The sequence below is a fragment of the Sinocyclocheilus grahami genome, unplaced genomic scaffold (assembly GCF_001515645.1).
Source record: "Sinocyclocheilus grahami isolate Dianchi unplaced genomic scaffold, SAMN03320097.WGS_v1.1 scaffold509.1, whole genome shotgun sequence".
Classification (NCBI taxonomy): Eukaryota; Metazoa; Chordata; class Actinopteri; order Cypriniformes; family Cyprinidae; genus Sinocyclocheilus; species Sinocyclocheilus grahami.
The window spans coordinates 676,904-697,697 of NW_015505688.1; the positions used below are offsets into that span (position 1 = coordinate 676,904).

Genomic DNA, 20,794 nt, shown 5'->3' on the forward strand with positions numbered 1-20,794 from the left:
GATGTAAAAAGGGTTTCCGGGGGGGTTGTTTTTTGTTTTTTTTTTTTTTTTGCATCTCCATGTGGTCCTGTTCGGTATCGCAACTTGACTTCTGTAAAATGTTTAAAAAAAAGCTCTTTGGTGTTGCACTGTACACATACTATAAAATTTAGATTTTTTTCTTTCTTTCATATGTGCTTATATGGGCTCCTTATATCATTTGGTGTCCTTTTGGAGTTTCTAAGTGTCCTTTTTTGGAAAGACATCTAAATGTATCTTTATCACCCTTCAATCTTTTGGTTTACTTTGCTGGATATAGCAAATGATGACAAAAGAAACATTCGAAACAAGATAAATAGTCTATGCTTAATTTCATGAAGTGTGTGATTAATTGTGATTAATCACAGAAAAAGGGTGTGATTAATTAGATTAAAAATTTTAATCGATTGACAGCCCTAATTTATAGGTATAAAAACACTTAAAAATCTAAGCTCATATGTAGTCATGTTTAAAGCTATTGATTCTAAAACGTATTTATATTACATATTATCTATATGTTTATATTAATTTTAAATAAAAGCTTAATAATTACTATTAAACTAAGCTAGCTTGTGTAATGGATTAAGGGTATAATAATTATATAAATCATATAAAATAATTGTAAAAAAAAATCTCTAAATTCAGACAATTTTGTTTAAAAATGTTTTCCTATGTAGCGCCTTTAGTTTGGAGTAAGAGAAACTGGGGGAGTGGATTTATTGCGTCAGACATGTGTCACTTTGCTTGAAGCTGATTGGTCAAATTTCGTTTTGAGATCTCTAAACCAGAACATAACCTGCCCCAGAGCAGATTAGCTGTGGAGTGTAAGTTACTAAGGCAATGAATGCCGCTAAAAGCCAAGCCACTTTCGTGGTACCTAAAACCCAGGATTGGTGCAAACTAAACTGAAACTTACCTGGCTAGCCAGCTAATCTGGCTTCATGGTACAGGCCCCTGATCTTTTATTTATTTGTATAAACAATTGGATATTTACTTGTTTATGCCTGTTGTAGGATTTAGATCACCATCTATCTCTAAATTAAAGAGTTAGTGAGAGATTATGGTAAAGAATCTCCTACAGAGCTTCTAATTTCTTGAAAAAAAGAAGATTTGCTGTATAAATGTAATTATTAACACTCACAAACTCTCTTGTATAAACCATGCAATCATATTCATATCCATTGGTTATTAGTCTCTCAGCTCCATTCTCTTAACCAGTTTTTCAGCACTGCAGAGGTCCCTCCTCTAATATTGTATTTGATCTAATTCATGCATTATACATTACACTTCTATAGCAAAATGTCAAAAATGAAATATTTTTAAAAGGAATATTTATCAGAATTCCTTACTGTACATTATAATTTTTGTGAATATTTATATTAGTTTTACAAATTTCAATGTTTAATTTTTCTCATTTTGAACAGAATAGTATAAATTTATAGTATCGGCCATTTATTGAAAATAAACGAAAAGTAAAATGCTAGCTTATTGATATTGTCAAGAATTTCAACATCAATACATCCCTAGTTTTGAATATCAGTCCAAATTGACTGATACCAATAATTTGACATGGTCACTGGTATATTGTTATATGTTGATTGTGATGCACTGATATATGTGTGTGTGTGTGTGTGTATACCTACTTAACCATATTTTGGGGACAAATTTGTACCCAAAAGTGAGCAAAACCTGGCAAAATCGCCAAAAACCTCAATTTGGGGACGTCCTCATTAGTAAAACTGGTATAAAAATAAAGTAAACAAAGTTTTTTTTAAAATTATAATTGCAAAATAATGAATGCAGAAATTTTCTGTGAGGGGTAGGGGTGGGTTTAGGTTAAAAAGTGTATAACTATCTGTATATAAAAACAATAGAAGTCTATGTAATGTCCCCATTTAGATAGCTAAGTAAACGTGTGTGTGTGTGTGTGTGTGTGTGTGTATTTATGTGCACATATACAGTATGTGTGTCTATACACATATTTCTGTTAGAAATAAATATATTTGAATAAGTGGAATTGGATTTGTGGTAAAGCAAACTGATCTCAGACCACTTCTCCTGGGTAAAGTCTCTCTAATGTTAACGGTAATCACCCGTCATTTGTGTGGTGAACGGCGTCATTGTTCAAGAGCTTCCCGGCAGTGCAGCCTACAGGACACACTCTCCAGACCTGCCTGGTGGTCTCATTTTCCTCCTGTGGTGAAGAGTGTCTGTGTGGAGAGATGGCCGTAATAAAACGACTGTATAGTCTTTGTGTGTGTGTGTGAAGTAGTGCTGAAATCTGTTATTTATCACTCAGTGGGCTGCGTGTATGTGCGAGGATATGGGTGTGTGCATATGCATGCAAATAGAAATTGAATTAAACCCCTGTAGTGCATGTAAATGCTTAATTTTACATTTTGATATTATTCATATCCAATTTAAAGCAATTCTCCATGGCAACTTTTGAGAACAGGCGCTTTAGACGTCTCTCCACACATATTTCTACATGTAGGGCTGTGAGACACGCTGGAAGTGCTTTCTGTTGCTGATGTTTTCATACGATGGCTTTAGTTTTGCTTCATAACAGCTCAGAGTTTACAGCCTCATAATCAGCCTCATGAGATGAAACAATGAGCATGGCTCGTTAAGAGTGTGTGTTTGTGTATGTGTGAAGAGCAGTTAGACTGGATTTGAGAGTGATTTGATAGTGGCTCTTTTAGTTGTTTACTAAGCTGGATTAGAGCTGATGGCTTTTACTACTTAGCTGTGTGTGTGTGTGTGTTTGTGGTGCATTAGGATGGTTATTTTCATTTGGAGGATGATAATGTGGAGATGATTGTTCTGCTGAATGTAATATGTTATGCTATTAGATGTGTTAGATCACTGTTTGAACACTCAAGGTTATTGGATGTCTTTCACCAACTGGGTGTATGCACACATGTGTACGCACATCTGTGTAATAATGTAATTATTTGTTGAACATTGACTTGTTTCTCGTATTTTATACAATAGTAATTAGGGGTGCTCCAATCAGGATTTTTGAGGCCGATTGCCGATCACAGGAAGCAGTATCTGCCGATACAGATACCGATCTTTTTAAAGCCTTCTTTTTATCATGTAGAATTATTTATAGTGATACTCCAATCAGGATTTACTAAGACATTAGACATTTACTAAGGGCCTTGATTTCATTTTTTTAAATGGGGGAATTCCGCTCTTAGGTGAAACTTGTTGGGGGGATTTTTTAATTTGAGGGGTGGAGGGGGCATTTTTTAGATATTTTTAAAATATACAGCGCAGCAATAGACTCGGTGATATAACGATCTCTGCACTGCTGCCGACGCACCGCTACTGGAACGCACTGCCGCACCGCAACCGTGTGCAGTGTGAACGCTTTATAAACCAGGTTTATACTGTATCTCAGAGCGCATGTCCGGTTTTGTGCAAGAGCAAAGAAAAACCACGTGCGAGCGGGGAGATTCACGCTCGCACATTATATTAAAGGTCACATAATTTACACTTTTCTGGAGTTTTATTTTAAGTCTTGATGTTCTTAAGAATTTATATTTGCGGTATAAGTAGCAAAAACCATCATCTCAATATATTTTTACAGCTCCTCTCTCAGGAGCTCTGCAAAGAACAGGTCGATTTTGGCCTGTCTAATTAATATTCATGAGCCTCTCTTCTGATTGGCCTGTTGTTTTTGAGTGACGCACGGCCAGGCCAACCACAGGTAACTAGGGTCATGTATGCTGTAGCCTGCTGTGGATTGGTGATACTCACAAGTAAGGTCAATAGAAAGACCGGTAATGATGGTCACTGCTGAGGGAAATGTCCGGCCTTACATGTTTGAGCTGAGCTCAGACCCAGAACCAACCACCTCCTCAAACGCGCTTACAACAGGGTGTTTCAGAATGGTAATTCCTGTTTTTTTTTAAACACCGAATGCAGTAAATACAAACCTGACCAGCCGCGCGTTTGCGATCACGTGAATTTGAAGACACTTGTACAAATGCAGATGGGTGACATAAATGGAAATGATTCCAGATTGTCGATGTAGTAGCCTATTTGGTTTCTGTATTCTGTACTGTATTTTCCTGCGCTCAAACCTGCCAATCTAAAGGATCAAACGCTGTGTATGGCATTTGAGGTAATTTGTGACTTAGCATAGACTTATAGTCTAAAACAATTTGCAACTGTTACTATTATTACACTTGTATACAAAACTTTGTATTATGCTTGTTATAGAGTGTGACGTCACGTGTACTACCACCGGTGGCAATAGACAACAGTTGACGCATTTGTCACGGCGACCATCACAGCCCTACTGTTCAATGATGTAGTTTCCTGACATTTTCTCGACATATTTCCTTGTTGTTGTTGCTCAGCAATGGCATGGATGCAGTGTTGTCTGGAAGTTTGGCAAAAGTAGAGTGGGACTGTGGGCAGTGCTCGGGGTGGTGACTGAAGGCGGTGACTGAGTAGTTCTGAAGTCACCTTTTTTACGGAAATCACAACGGTTCGTGAAAAATCACAGCTACTTTATGCAGGCTGTGTGCATTTGACTGTGAATTGACTGTTTTGAAACGTAGTTAAAAAAATTTTTAATGGTAGTTACATAGCACCTAGACCTAAGTTATCATGAAAAAAACTGGAAATTTCAGTTTTGACAATATGGGACCTTTAAATTAATCTACCTTCACGCTACAACAATGCACTCTCAACATTTGACATTAAAATAACGCCATATTTTAACCCTTCAAACAAAGATTTTTCAGGACCACACTTCAAATGAAGGGGTATGATTTATCTCAGCGTAAACCGGCTTCAGGGGCCACATGGCTGCCCGAGCGAACAAAAAGACACATAAATGTAAGCATTTTTGGCATTAATAAAGATTTTAACGTAAAGTAATCATTTGTTTTATGTTACATTCAATCGTGAGTTCATATTTACGGTCATGTTACTCAAAGAAATGTTTGCAAAAAATCGCTAATATTTGCTTACTAATGTCATATCATTATAGACTGCACGATAGTGCCACAACATATTTTCATGTCTGATCAGGGCGATAACCACCGTAGACATTGAGGGGGGCTAGTCCCCCCAATAATTAGAAATCGCTAAACCCTTTTCTCAAATATTGCCAATTTCAGAGAGAGAGAAAGAGAGAGATGCAAGTTGCGTGTATGAGCGTCTGTGAGTTTCTCTTTTTAGAGTGAGTTTACTTAAAAAAAACAGCGATTTTTTTCCTCTCGTTGCTGGAAAATATAATGTAGCGATTCAGTATTTAAACTGTTATTAATAAAAGTTGTGGGGCAGCGTTGACAAATTTATTTTCTCCTGGATGTGTGAGCAGCGCGATCTCCGATATATACAGTGTGTGTGTGTGTGTGTGTGTGTGTGTGTGTCAGAAAGCAGCACATTAATATAGAAAGGTAATTAAAGACTCTATTGTACACCAGCACACCAGTATAGGTGTGTGTATTGTAGGAGCTAGATGACGTATGATGACATGTGACGGCATAGTAGTGGTGTCACACTACTATATATATATTATATATATTTTATATATTTTCACCCCTACAGCCATCACCCCTAGGGGAAGTGGTATAAAATAGAATTGGGATTGGGCCTTATAGTGCAGACACAATGTGATTTGAAGCAATTTGCGCATTTTGAGAGAGAAAGAGAGCGCGATCGCAGTGATTAGATTCACTCACGCTGTTTGTGAAATTACGTCTCACATAAGGTTTTCAAATTACTTTATAAGTTATTTAATTTAGAAATATGAATTGTACCTCACCTTCAACATTTATAATTATTGTACCCGCGCCGGACAGAGACTGAGACAGTGCCGCTGCATGTCGTGCCAAATCTCTCACAGCAGGCGCGTCATCAGCTTGAGATAACATTAGTTGACTATATTAACTGACATCAACAAACAATCATTTATTAATGTTAATGTTAATTTCAGAATTTTCTAATAAGTTAGTGAAATCAAAAGTTGTATCTCTTAATATTAGTTAATGGACCTGATCTAACATGAACAAACAATGAACAGCTATGTTTTTAATAAGTAATGTTATCAAAGATGAATAAATATAACAAATGTATTGCTCATTGTTAGTTATTACATGAAATAATGAGACCTTATTGTAAAGTGTTACCATATAAAAGCAACCAGCCACAAGAGATTTATCGTTAAAGTGATTTTTACTACAGTTAAAGGGTTAGTTCACCCAAAAATGAAAATTAGTCCATAAATTACTCACCCTCAAGTCATCCTAGGTGTATATGACTTTCGTCTTTCAGACGAATCCAGTCGGAGTTATATAAAAAATTGTCTTTGATCTTTCAAGCTGTTTAATGCCACTCAGCGGGTGTTGCATGCATCCATCCAAAAGAAGTTAAATAAAAAGTGCCCATCCATAAAAAAAAAAAAGTGTCTCACACGGCTCTGGGGGGTGAACAAAGGCCTCCTGTAGCGAATCGAAGCGGTTTTGTAAAAAAAATATCCAAATTATCAAAACGTAATAATCACTTTAATGTAGCTTGTGCAAACACTCCTACACGGAAGCAGCTCCGGGCGGATGACATATGAGTACAGCATTGCGCATGCGCCGCTCAGAAGTGACTAACGCGGAAGCGCAGGGGAGAGAAAAAAACAGCGGTCACTTATTAGAAATACAAAACAAGGATTTGTAAAGAAGAATGTAGGAGAAGTTCGATATAAGCCAAGAGGAGACTGGTTTTCCTTTGCTAAAGAAAGGAAACTTTGCTTCCTTTGCTCCTGTTAACAAACAGTTGGTTTTCACAAGACTCACCGGCGCATGCACAGCGCTGACCTCAGCTGCTTCCGTGTACAACTTTTGGCGCAAGCTACGTTAAAGTGATTATTACGTTTTGAATATGGATATTTTTCTTACAAAAATGCATCGATTCGCTACAGTAGGCCTTTGTTCACCCCCCGGAGCCGTCTGAGACACTTTTGATTTATGGATGGGCGCTTTTTATTTAACTTCTTTTGGACTGAAGCAATGCAATACCCGCTGAGTGGCATTAAACAGCTTGAAAGATCAAAGACAATTTTTTTATATAACTCCGACTGGATTCGTCTGAAAGAAGAAAGTCATATACACCTAGGATGACTTGAGGGTGAGTAATTTATGGACTAATTTTCATTTTTGGGTGAACTAACCCTTTAAGGGGGTTATAGACCCTCCGCTTTATACTGTTAATAACAACATGCTTGAGTGGTTTATGACTGTATTGGGATGACTGATTTATTATGTGCTGTCACTGCTGTGATCACTTATCACTGTCTCATCATGATATAATGACATCACTCTGTTTCATGCTGTCAGATCGATCTGTTGTCTCACTATATAATGTATTCCTGATGAATACCCACGGCTACATGACTGAATATCATACTAAATATGATATTCACTACAACAGCCAATATCATATTGCATTTTAAGCCTGATCATTTGGATTTATTTCCTGTTTATTTCAAGACAATTTGCCAATTTTTTTCTGTGTTTGACAACCTAAAGATACAAAAGAGTAGCTTACCATGCTGAAATAAGCACACATACTGTATGTGTTTGTGACTCTGATCTGTGATATGATCATATTCGCACACACGTATCATCTACTGTACTCATGCAGCAGGTACTGTAACTGCACTCATTTGCATCTGACTCACTCTGTGCTTGTTTTCCTCCTGCATTTAAACCTCAGTGACCTTATAAACTGATACAGCAGCAGCACACAGATGAAGAAATCATGTTTTATTCCGTTTTTCCTTACACATCCGATTCATAAGATTAGTCAGAGCTCCCTCTCTCTCTCTCTCTCTCTCTCTCTCTCTCTCTCTCTCTCTCTGGTCTGTCTGTCATGTAGAGTCTGATTTCATAAAGCACTTAGTGAAGACATGCATGACAAAGGCCGAACATAAGTGTTTTTTTTATATTTAAAAAAACTCCAGCTGTTCTCACTTGACTGTTGTGATGTCATGTAAAAATAACCATGTTGGCAGTGGCATCTTCAATATGCTATGTTTTGTTATGCCATATTGTTATCGCCACGGTTACCTTGCATAAATTCTTTGACCTTAAAAATGTATCAAGAGTATTTAGAGGTGGATTTTTTGTTGCTCTGTCATTAGCAACAAAGTCCTACATGTATCGTGTAGGGTGAAAACCTTCCTGCATGTCCTGCATTTCAGTTATGTCTTTATTATTGTTTTTTCTACTGAAAGCACAATATGGAAATAAGAAAACATGATAAAAAAAATCTGTTTGCACAGCTAGAGCATTGCGTCCGTAGAGAGGGTATTTTCTGCTGACTGGACGGAGCAAAGGAATCAGTGTGGACCTCATCAAATGTTGTTAAATACAGCTAGGTCAGTTCTTCTAGAACAAGGTGCGCTGAATCTGGTAAAACTCATTTAATGGTTGCATAGTCTAATAAAGAAACATAAACCAGTCACTGCATAGGAAAATGTATTTTGCTATAAAATGTGATTTTTATCTACTAACCTGTTATTCAGTTCAGTGTATTTAGTAGACTGAATAGGTCCCATGGAGTAAATTACATTTTATCACTGAATCACAGAGCCGGTCACCATTAACAAAGCCTATTGATAATTTAAAGCATGTTATCGTCCAATCATCATCGACATTTACATTACTACATTTATCTTTCTCAGATAAATGTGTCCCACAAACTGACATCAACTGTCCTGCAGCTGAGCAATAACCAAGCAGTCACCCTAGTATCATGGCCATGGAGTGATGGCCAATATGAACTATAATACTTAGAGAATTTCACAAGGGTCTCGTTTCACTTTGAGGTCCAATTCTCACTATTAACTAACTATTAACTACAACATTTGCCCCAGTAAACTCCTAATTTGCTGCTTATTAATAGGTAACTGTTAAGTTTAGGTATGGTGTGGAGTAATGGATCTAGAATATGCTCATGCAGAATAAGGCATACATATGTGCTTTATAAGTACTAATAAACACCAATGTGCTAGTAATATGCATGCTAATAAGCAACTAGTTAATAGTGAATAGTGTTCCCTAATCTAAAGAGTTACCATCACAAGAATTAGCATCATGACAACACTGATGGACTGATGCCTGAAGAACAGTTCCAAACCCTTCACTTGTCATGATGCTTGCAAAAAATATATATATTTTGCCTAAATGCACATAAATGAGCGTCCATGAAGAAAGAGGTAGAATCGTGGTAGTTACTGCATCTGCTGGACCCTGCCATCCACGCAAACCTTGACCCTTTGGCATTGCCATGGAAACACATTATTACTGAGTTTCTGCTCAGAGCAGAATCTCTGCCATCTTGTAATTACAATAACCAATGTGGCGTGACCTTATGTAATGTTTCCCATCTAAATCAAAAGACAAAACAAGACATTTTAATTTTGCATGAAGCAAATTAAGCTTTCCTTGAGACCATCACGATTTTTAAACTGTGACATTATTTTCATGACAATTAAACACATTTCCCCGAGAATTCTAATGTCTATAATGAGAAAATTGTAAAATTGATTTTTACGGATATATTTAAATTGTAGGTATATACATTTTGGTATTAGTACATCATGATGACAGATTTTTTTGTAATATTTGTAATGTTGATTTAATATAAATGAGATCTAATTAGAATCATAAGTATGAGATGAAAAAAAAAACATCTGTGTGTATTATTGAAATTTTTTATTGAATTTAGGGCTGCAACTAATCATTATTTTGATAGTCAATTATCATCTCCACTAATCGGTTAAGATAGCCAAATTAAATATTTGAAGAAATTATATTATATTTATACCTCATTGTAACGGTTATATCAACCACTCGCGATCCAGGAATAGAGTTAGAAAATACTTTAATAATCTAGGAGAAAATAGCAGAAGTCAATGCAAATCCACATGAAAATATATATATGCAAACATATCCGTAACGAGACCAGACAATGGAACAAAGAAAACTCAGAGCGGAAATACACTGGGGAAATAATCAGGGAGAACAGAAACAGGTGTGTGAACCTGTGACTTTCTATCATTTACAGATCAGGATATAACCATGCATGTCAATTTATGTAAATTTATAACCATACATGTAAATTTTGCACAAGGAAGACATGCATCAAATGCACAAAACAACATGTGTTGTCAGTGCACATGCCAAAGCAAGCTATACGCTATATGCTTGCAAGTTTCTAATTTTCTCATTTGTTGGCATAACTTGGGTCATGCACTTTTCCTGCAGCAGCTCACTTTGTGTCCTCTGCTGTTTCCTAGAAATGTTTTGTCCATAGAAATGCCTTATTCACTACTGTAAAGTAACGTGACTAGCGATGTTTTCCATGCACGGCGAACAGACGTAGTTAACTTATAATCAAATTTGTTCCATTATTGGTTTTTATCGATTAGTTGTTGCAACCCTAGTCAAAAATTGTTGAAAACTTGGATAAACAGAACTTCATATATAAGATATTTCTCCAGTTGAGTGCTTAGACGAGATTAAAGCCGTTTTTCCATAACCCTAGCCTTTCTTGTGGATGAACCTGAACTGAATTGTTGTTTTTGTTATTTGTGGGGGACCCCGCACTGCTGCTCTGCCCTGGGAAAATGTCATTGGCTGTTTCTGTGTGCTGGATCTGATTTGACCCGTTGTACCTGGCCTTTCAACCGCTTTCTGTGGATGACCTCTCCACTGATACTCAACCGCTGCAGCAGTGATTCAACAAGCCAAGGACTTTCTGTTTTCACAATTTACTCCCTTATGCTCTTTATGGACCTGTTAAAGATGCTGGTCATTCACATACAGAGTCAGAATTTCTGCACTGTCTGTATAAAGATAGATCATTTAGAGTGCCAGTACAAGAGGATTGTATTTAATACGTCATTGTTTCCGCTCAAACGGATGGAATGATCTGGTTTCGGGATCTGTATGGATTTTGCCCATTAGGAAAAAGCCAGGCAGGAATCCAAGCCACTTTACAAAATGAAAGCAAAGAGAGAAGGCCAAATGAAAGAGGAACATATACTCGATAAGATGGAAAGTGAGAGAGTCAATGGGATTTCTGACAGCCTCAGAGATACCGCTCAACATGATACTGTCTAGACTACATTTACACACACACACACACTCACACTTAGTTGACTACATCTAAATGCAACATTCTGTACATACAGTAACCTAACCCTAATCCTAACAGAAAACCTAATGAGTTTTTACATAAAAAAAAAAAATAGAAACAAATTATGTTTTTATAAATGAGGACATCTCCAAAAGGAAGTATTGTCACATTTAGCTCATGTCTGGATAACAGTGTGTCTCCAAAATATGGCACATACACCCACCCCTTTTGGAATTTTCACTATATATATATCTCTAATCACTAATATTTTTTTAATAATTAATATGTTAACCACCGTTCAAATGTTTAGGGTCATAAATATTTTTTTTTTATAATATTATTGCAGTTGAAAATAAATCCTTTCTTTTTTTTGTTATACTGTAAAATATAATGTATTCCTGTGATCAAAGCTGAATTTTCAGCATCATTACTCCAGTCTTCAGTGCCACATGATCTTCAGAAATCATTCTAATATGCTGATTTGCTGCTCAAGAAACATTTCTGATTATTATCAATGTTAAAGTACCCGATCAAGTACAACTCGGAAGATGTAGAAATCGAGTTTATTTTTCACTGTTGCATGGTGCTAACGTATGTTTTTCTTTTAGATTTGTCTCAGAAATGTTCAAGCCAACACAATTAAATGAGCTCAAGATATTAAGATAATTATAATGATCTAAATGAGATAATTAAGCATGTGAGAGATGAATCTTGGAGACCGCCCAATGAAAGCAGTTTTAATTAGAAGACCTTTCAGAGCAGTGGAATTATCACAATTGGAGTATTTTTGTAAAGCCTTTCAAACGTTCTGGCATCATTGCTCAGGGATTTCTGTTTTTCAGTAATGAATTTCAGGATGAATTATTTTTGACCTGCTAAAGACTCAAGCTGAAGAGAGCATCGGAATCTGTGAAGTAATTCATTAAGACACTTTGTGAGCGCTCTAGTAAATTATAGGCAACACTTTCTTTCGCACTTTCATGTCAAGCCCTTTTCTTTTCTTCTCTTCTGCTATAAACCAACACATTTCCATGAAAGAAGGAAGTAAACAAAATGATGTTAGAGTGAATCAAGGGCAGCTCCATTAGAGTCTGATGGAAGTGTGAATTTTGACGTCCGTTTGTCTGAAAACGGACACACACATCTAAAACAGCTGGTCATCTCACACCGCCAGGTGTCAAAATGGCCACGACTATGCTGTTAAATCATCTTAACGACTAAACCAGGCTAAGCACCCTCACATTTTCACATTTCTCGTCTGTATTTGTCAGGTTGTCAGTGTGACAGCAAAGCTTGGCAAGATGTCACGGCTGTCTTAAGACTTCTCTTTTAATAAGATGAACGCAGCCACATGCACTGCAGCAGGGACAAACACACACTGTTGTGTGTCCAATTTACATAGAGACACGCTGAGCTTGATCAAAGTTCTTTTAAAGCATGTGTGAGTACACTTGGCGGCCTTCTTCAGACACGCTAATGCAGCTATTCCCAGACGAGTACATATGTATGAAAAAAAGGAATATCAATCAATTATATTTAGCATAAAGAGAGCGTAGCCTGTTTTAAAATATTGTTATTTATGTATATACAGTATATGCATGTGAAAGGAGAATGTAAGTGTGTGAGCGTGCCAGAATGAATTATGGCTTGTACGGCCCCTCAAATGTATATGTGTGTGTGTATATATATATATATATATGTGTGTGTTTTTATTATTGTTTGTTGTTGATGTTTTGTTTTGTTTATTTTTAAAAAATGTTGTGTTTTGTTTGTACTACGTATATGGAATAACCGTTTTATAAAAGCAATAAGCCCCGTGAAGCCGTGGTTTACAGTGAATTCATAACAGCTTAAGGGGTTTTTAGGTAAACCACAGCTTCTTGGGGCTTATTGCTTTATGCAGTATATTTGATCCTTTACTCTGTCTGTCCCAATCCATCTGCACTCTGTTCGTCTGTAATAATAGATACACTGTACATGCTGTAATACATGCGTTTAAGTGTATATCTGCACACACTCTTTATGTGAGCGTGTCTCTGGCTCTCCGTCTTTGTGAGAGGCCACCAGCACTCAGCAGTAATCGAGTGTAGGGATCATAGTGAAGATGTCATCAGTACATCAGTAGATTATCTCACTCTGCAGGGTATTATATGTACCTCTCCTCCCCAATCTGAAGTGTGGATTGGATTGCACTTGTGTGGAGCGGAGTAATTTCAGATTACACAAGGGCTTTGGACTCCGATGGCATGACGGAGTTTGTGTGTGTGTGTGTGTGTGTGTGTGTGTGTGGGCTGTGCGCTGAGAGTGGGCATTTCTCCCAGAAAAAGCCTGCATGCTCAGGATTATCCCGCAAAGCATAAATCCTCATTATTCTTTCGTTTCTAGAGTGTGTTTAGAGCAAAGGAGGAAAAGAAACTATCTCAGTCAGATGAGAAAATTAGAAATCTTATATACCAGGTGAAGTGTGTAATTTAATTGGTTTTAAAATGCTTTCTCCTATCTCAGCTTAATACACAGAGACAACTGTAAGTAAGATATTCATAGGCTGATTCCCGCAGTAAATGTATTCATTTCTTAAATGAATGCACTCTTTAGATAATGCTTTAATAAATAAATAAATATAATAATAATAATATTATCTAGAGTAAGTATATTATTTTAATATTTTTTTTAAATGCCAGGATTGTTTGAGACCGCTTGATCATCCTAAAAGTTCTTGTGCTGTCAGCATCACATAAAAAAACAATTAAGCATTACATTGATAACACTTTACAATAAGGTTCTATTTGTTAACTATATTTAATGCATTAACTAATATTAACTAACAATGAGCAATACATTTGTTACAGTGTTTATTATTCTTTGTTAATGTTTATTATTCTCAGGTCCATCAGCTAGCATTAATAGATACAACTTTTCATTTGAAAAATGTGTTAGTATATGTAATTAACGAAGAGTAATAAATGCTTTTTTAAATGAAGTATTTTTGCTTGTTAGATCATGTTAACTAATGTAGTTAAATAAATAATGTTGACAAATGGAACCTTTTTAAAGTGATGCCATTATATTTTTATTGATTAATTATCTGAATGTGTGTCGACATGCCATCTAAACAGATCAGTAGTTTTCATTTCTTTAAATGCTTTAAATACTTAAAGAATAAATGCACTTTAAACTTTGACATTTGAGCTGTATTTGAGGGATGAAAGAACAGGTTTGTGTTACTAACTGTCTCTGCATGTTGACCTCTGGGGTCAGGAACATTGATCGGCCCATTATGGAAGGTTATGACCCGAGACATGGAGAAAACAGGCAACCTCACTAAAACACGTGTTTAAATGTCATGAATGACTGGCTGGTTACACGACACCACTTCTATTCTCTCCCTGTCTAAGAAAACCAGTGTTTAAATGTAAACGAGTGCAGTTTCAGCCCTTTAAAGGGCACCGAGAACAAGAAACGGAGACTCAAAATATCCTCTCATTTTTTACACTCGTCATCTTTGTTAACGTCTGAAAAACAACCCCATTAAATAAAAGCCTCTGAGGAACATGCTCATATTCGGTGTTAAATTATTGGCCTTTATTTATTGATGCATAACATAACGGTTCTTTTGACTGAATAATTGAATGCTGTTATAATAAATTATAAAGTAAGATGTTAAGAAAACGCAAAAGCTGCAGCTTTTCACAAATTAGTGTTGTTCTCTTTCTTCTGTTTGTAGGTAATGTCGTAGACATTTACCAGCGAGAATTTCTGGCCCTGAAAGACCGTCTGCACTCCGCTGAGCAAGAGAACCTCAAACGCTCCAAAGAGCTCAACCTGGTGCTGGACGAAATCAAGCGAGCCATCGCTGAGAAACAAGCGCTGCGGGACATCAACCGCACCTGGAGCAGCCTGTCAGGTCAGACTAAACAACACCACAACATCCCGGAACAACAGAGGATGGTTTTATATCAACCAATCACTGTCCTTTGATTTTAGGGCTACAATTAAAGGAGTAGTTCACCCAACAATGAAAATGTAGACATCATTTACACACGATCACATCATTCCAAACCTGTTTGACTTACTTTTTTTCTGTGGAACATAAAGAATGTGTTTTAAAGAATGTTTCAACTGTTTTATCCATAAAATGAAAGACATTGGTGTCCAAAACAACAAAAATATTTCGCCAAAAAAAAAAAACTATCAACATTTTTATAATTCCACAGAAGTAAGTCTTACAGATTTATGAGTAAATTATAAGAGAATAAAAATTTTTGTGTAAACAGTCTCTTTAAAGGGTACATTAAATTACTTTCTTCAGATAAACACACATGAATATTTAAAAAAAAAAAATCCATGTCTGTCTTGTAATGGAAGCAAGTATCGCATAGCTTCAAAAAACCACACAAAGTGAACACAATGGTGTGTGAGAAAAATACTAATATTTGAAACTTCTTTATCTATAACCATTACTCACAGCCAACTCTCATACGTTTGACATAAGCGACATCACATTGTGAAGCATGTGCAAGAAGTGCATTTAACTCATGTATTTTGTGGCTTCCATGCCAAAAATTTCTGTTCAGTTATAAAGGATCACAACATGCCCAGCTGTCAGCTGTGTTTTCAAAATGTTTATTTTCTTACTTATGACATGTCTTTTCATTAGGAATATCATTAAGCTGCTACTTCTATCAGCTATATAGTATAAATGTAAATATGGAGGAAATAAGCCTCTAAAGACAAAGTCTGAGCATTGAAACATATGCAAGTAAGATTGAATAAACTCAAAGCTCTTTTTTTATTATCATTTCTTTGTCTTCTGCTTTATTCTCTTGCTTTGGGGCCAGTTGCATAAAAGGTTTAGACTAGTCTTACAAGTTAGCCATCTATTTTTTTTTCTTTAAGACTGGTAATATTTATTAAATTCGGTTACATAAAGACGTATACGTTGAATCCAAAAAATAAGATGGCTAACTGCTAGCTGGTCAGACTAGTTCTTAAGACAGTCTTAACACACAGGATTTTATGCAACTGGCCATAGAAGAAAGAGAGTCATACATGTGGATGTATGTGTTTTGGATGGAGAATTCCTTTTAAGTATATGACTGGTTCATATGTATGCTACTCCAGTAGCGACTGGATCCAAGATCATGTGCAAATAGTTTAAACGTATTAAATTCGGTTACATAAAGACGTATACGTTGAATCCAAACAATAAGATGGCTAACTGCTAGCTGGTCAGACTAGTTCTTAAGACAGTCTTAACACACAGGATTTTATGCAACTGGCCATAGAAGAAAGAGAGTCATACATGTGGATGTATGTGTTTTGGATGGAGAATTCCTTGTATATGACTGGTTCATATGTATGCTACTCCAGTAGCGACTGGATCCAAGATCATGTGCAAATAGTTTAAACCAGCTTACTGTTATAGTCACATATTTTTGTGTGCTTGTCATCTCATTCAGATGAGACCAAGCTGAAGCTGTGGAACGTGACCAGCAGTAAGAATGTTCTTCAGCTGCCCAGTATCTTCCACCATCTGCCGCACCTGCTGGCCAAAGAGACCAGCCTCCAGCCGGCCGTGCACATCGGCCAGGGCCGCACCGGAGGTTAGTGCGAGAAAACAGCCCTGTAATGAGTTTCTCTGTGACGTTTGGTAGGTTTTGTTACATTCTCCTCCAGGCCTGTCTAGTTATACAGATTCAGTGTAAAATATGGGTTTGGTGCCTCGAGTGACCTGCTGCTGTCAGATGAGTTCATGCAATATTGTTGAATCTCTGTATTCACCATCTCAGAGGCAAGTGTTGTTGAATGTGCGACTAACATGAAGCGGTTTATGACTAACGCTGAACACAAAGAAAACCCTGAAACGGCAAACATCACTATCTGCTGAGATATGTCATCTAACATATTCTTGTTTCTATGTCTTGTACATCGTTAACAAATACTTCTGTATTTGTTGGTTTATATCAGCTTTTATAGGTCTGTGAGCTCGTATTTAAATTGCTATTAGCACAGATAAAAAAGATGTGATGACAGACAGTGATGTTAGGACCATATCTAGAGTTCATCTATTCCTTTAACAGTTTAGGCTGCTAAATTAGTATTAGTTACCCTTCTCAGTCGACAATAAGAACACAATAAATAGTCATTCCTACTGTAATAAAAGTAGAATGAATACACATTCAGGTTCATTTCAGGTTTGAACACCTATATTTCCTCTAGTGTTATATTTTTAACATTGAAAATTTTAGAAATGAGTGCTTTTTTCAGCAAGGACCAATTAAATTGGTCAAAAATGACAGCTCAGACTTTTACATTGTTACAATATGAATTTCAAATATATGCTTTCTATTCATCAAAGAATCCTGAAAAAATATACATCAACATTTTCAACAGTGATAATAATCAGAAATGCTTCTTGAGCAGCAAATCAGCATTTTGTTATGATTTCTGAAGGATCATGTGGCACTGAAGACTGGAGTAATGATGCTGAAAATTCAGCTTTGATCACAGAAATAAATTACATTTTAATTTATATTCAAATGAAAAAAAAATTAATTGCAGTAATATTTTACTGTATTTTTGCCAAATAATGCTCAAACTTTTGAACATTATTTTTACGTTATGTGGTTCCTCAGGCGTCTATTATCTGCCCTGCATGATGATCTCATCATCCTGTAATACCCAATTTTAGTGACACTCTGATGTGTATTTATGTCCCTTTTGCGTGATTATAGAGACCTGGAAGAGCAGTTTGAAAAATATGCCCTCATAAAATGTAAAAAATTCAGCTGAAAATAAAAAAGTTAATTTCATCGTCTGGGTCTTTGCGATCCTCTTACCTCATATCTGCCAAACGCTTATTATATCATCACGCTCAAAATATGGTCTCTCTGTCCAACTCATGAAAGATGTCGTACCTCTCTCCATCTCCTGTCCCGGCTCTCTGCCCAGCTGTGTCCGGGTCTCTGGCCCATCTGAGTGGACAGTTCTCTGGGGTGCTGTCCAACACAGCCTCAGCCCCTGGTGGGGAGGAGACACTCGCTGTCCCGCAGGCTCTCCATCCAGCTTTAATTAGGACTGAGCTCTTAGAAATGCAAATGCACAGTCAGACAGGACTCTGCATGCTGAATTGTGTGTGTGAGTGGTATAGTATGCTTTAGTGGAGATCTGTCAAAAGTGAATGCACTCAGGGCTCATTAGTGACTGTCTCTCTGTCTCTCAGTGTCGATAGTGATGGGGGTGCCCAGTGTGAAGAGAGAGGTGCACTCCTACCTGACAGACACGCTGAGCTCGCTGATGTCAGAACTGAGTCCGGCCGAGAAGGAGGACTGCGTGATTGTTGTCTTCATTGCCGAGGTAAGATCATAACAACAAGAATATGGAGAATGGATTCATTTTTTTTATGAGGATGTAGCATTTTTAGGGAACACGTATTCACAATTAATTAAGAGTTTCCCCTCAATAAACTGCTAATTTGCTGCTTATTAATGTAAGGTAGTTGTTAAGTTTAGGTATGGTGTGGAGTAAGGGATCTAGAATATGGTCATGCAGAATAAGGCATCAATATGTGCTTTATAAGTACTAATAAACAGCCAATAACAGCATAGTAATATGCATGCTAATAAGCAACTAGTTAATAGTGAAAATTGGTCCTTAAAATGAGACCTTTATGAGACCCAGAAATGTGATCTGTGTGTGTTGTGTAATCATGTATCATATGTGGGTGTCACATCTTGTTTTCTCGTGACTTTACCTGCTTTCTCTATTACATCCAATAGTAATTATGATTTATATATATAGCTCCAAAAGAAGCCAGAAGTGACTTTTGATTGACTTTATTAGTGAGTCACTGAATCACAACAATTTGTTCAAATTCATCCAGTATATAAGAAAGTCTCTTTAAGAGTAAATCATTGAATCATTTACCGACCAATTAGTTCGAAACGCTGATTCACTCAGCAACAAAATGCCTCTGCTCAGTGTTGCTCTGAGATTTGCAATGGTAAATTTTGCTTTGACTTTAAAGGTACAGTATGTAATTGTAACAGTGTTCGAGTTCAGGGAAGAAAGAGGTGGGAACCGGCATACGTTTAACATAAATTTTTATAAAATAAACAGCAAAACAAAAGTAAGCAGCAGCCCCTCAGTCATCACTTCACTGTCATCACTTCTCCTTTTATTCTGTGTGTGATGCAGGTGCTAACCATTAACATTTGCTCCACCAGCCTCGCTCCGCCCCCACAACTCTCAACCCCACCCCAGTCGTCACAGTAATACTGACAGCTAGTGGTTTAAATGGGTAGTGCAGTCCAAATTCAAAATATTGTTTGTCCCACCCCCTCCAAAACTAGTAGTTTTACTGTAGTTTATCTACTTTAAAGGGGTCATATGATGCTGCTAAAAAGAACATTATTTTGTGTATTTGGTGTAATGAAATGTGTTTATGCGGAGCTACTCTACTGTTTGCAGGTCTGTTTCCCCAATGATTATAATGCTGGCTTGTGTAGCTGCTAGCAGCACTGACCCGTAATAACACATCACTGCCCTGCTGTTCAGTCATTAGTGTCTGTACACAGCCCAATTAACACAAGTTGTGTCCCAAATAGGGATGCACCGATACCGATACCGGCTTTCAGTTGATGCAAATGTGTTGACATAAAGTCAGACCGCAGAGAAAGATGTGCTTTGTTGATGTCTCACAGGAACTCCTTACTGTTCATTTGATTGCAAGAAACTAGTGGTGTTTGCTAAGGCAGGCTTTACTATTAATATTAATATTATAACTATTAATATTGCTCATGTAACAAATTAGCTCAAAAGGTAAATGTATATAAATAATTACTATTAATTATAATTAATTACAATTATTTATATCAGCTGCCAGTAGTAACTGTAGCAGAATTAATATTACCATCAACTAATCTTTTCGTCCAGCGAACATTCAGTGTAAATTCATATCAACTCTTAAGAAATTATATTTTCATGGCCATAGAAAGTAACTTTCTTACAGTACTAGTGCATTAGAGCAGAGGTCCCCAACCACCGGGTCACGACCCAATACCGGGCCGTGGAAGTGTTGTAACTTGCTACCGTGCCGCAAGAACGTTCTGGGACAAATGTGTATGACACCGTTATTTATTGGTGCGTTAATGATTGTTCTAATTATTTATTTTTTTTTTTGTTGTAAGCTAATTAGTAAATTAATGATTGTTCTGATCTGTCATAGGCTATATTAGGGGTTAAACAGATCGCAGTTGATCCATGATATGTACGGACCAGGCCCCACACGTCAGCATGCATGTGATTCGCAGATTAATTTGCCAGTTTACAAGTTCAAGCGATTTTAAACCACAAGAAGAAACGAAAGAGAACTCGATTCGTTACTCACGCGCTGTTTTCAATGTGTGTACAGCAGCTGCACACACCTGAAGCACGCACAGAGATGTGTTTCAGACAGTGCGCAAATTCTTCTTTCACATCTCCTTGCGTTTGAGATACATACACATAAAATTGTCAAAAAACCCTTCTCGGCATTCTCAGCCTCTGTGCTGAGAATATATATATATATATATATATATATATATATATATATATATATATATATACACCCCACCCCACT

The 20,794-nt window shown here is 36.7% G+C and overlaps 1 protein-coding gene across 1 annotated transcript in view; it reads left to right on the plus strand.

The window, feature by feature from the left end:
• Window positions 1-20,794, plus strand: part of mgat4b (alpha-1,3-mannosyl-glycoprotein 4-beta-N-acetylglucosaminyltransferase B) — a 146,648-nt gene that overhangs the window by 76,700 nt on the left and 49,154 nt on the right. Inside the window, exons 2-4 of the mRNA XM_016237254.1 lie at window positions 14,900-15,079; window positions 16,635-16,778; window positions 18,398-18,531. Of these exons, the coding sequence (XP_016092740.1) occupies window positions 14,900-15,079; window positions 16,635-16,778; window positions 18,398-18,531 (458 nt within the window). The remainder of the gene's footprint in view (window positions 1-14,899; window positions 15,080-16,634; window positions 16,779-18,397; window positions 18,532-20,794) is intronic.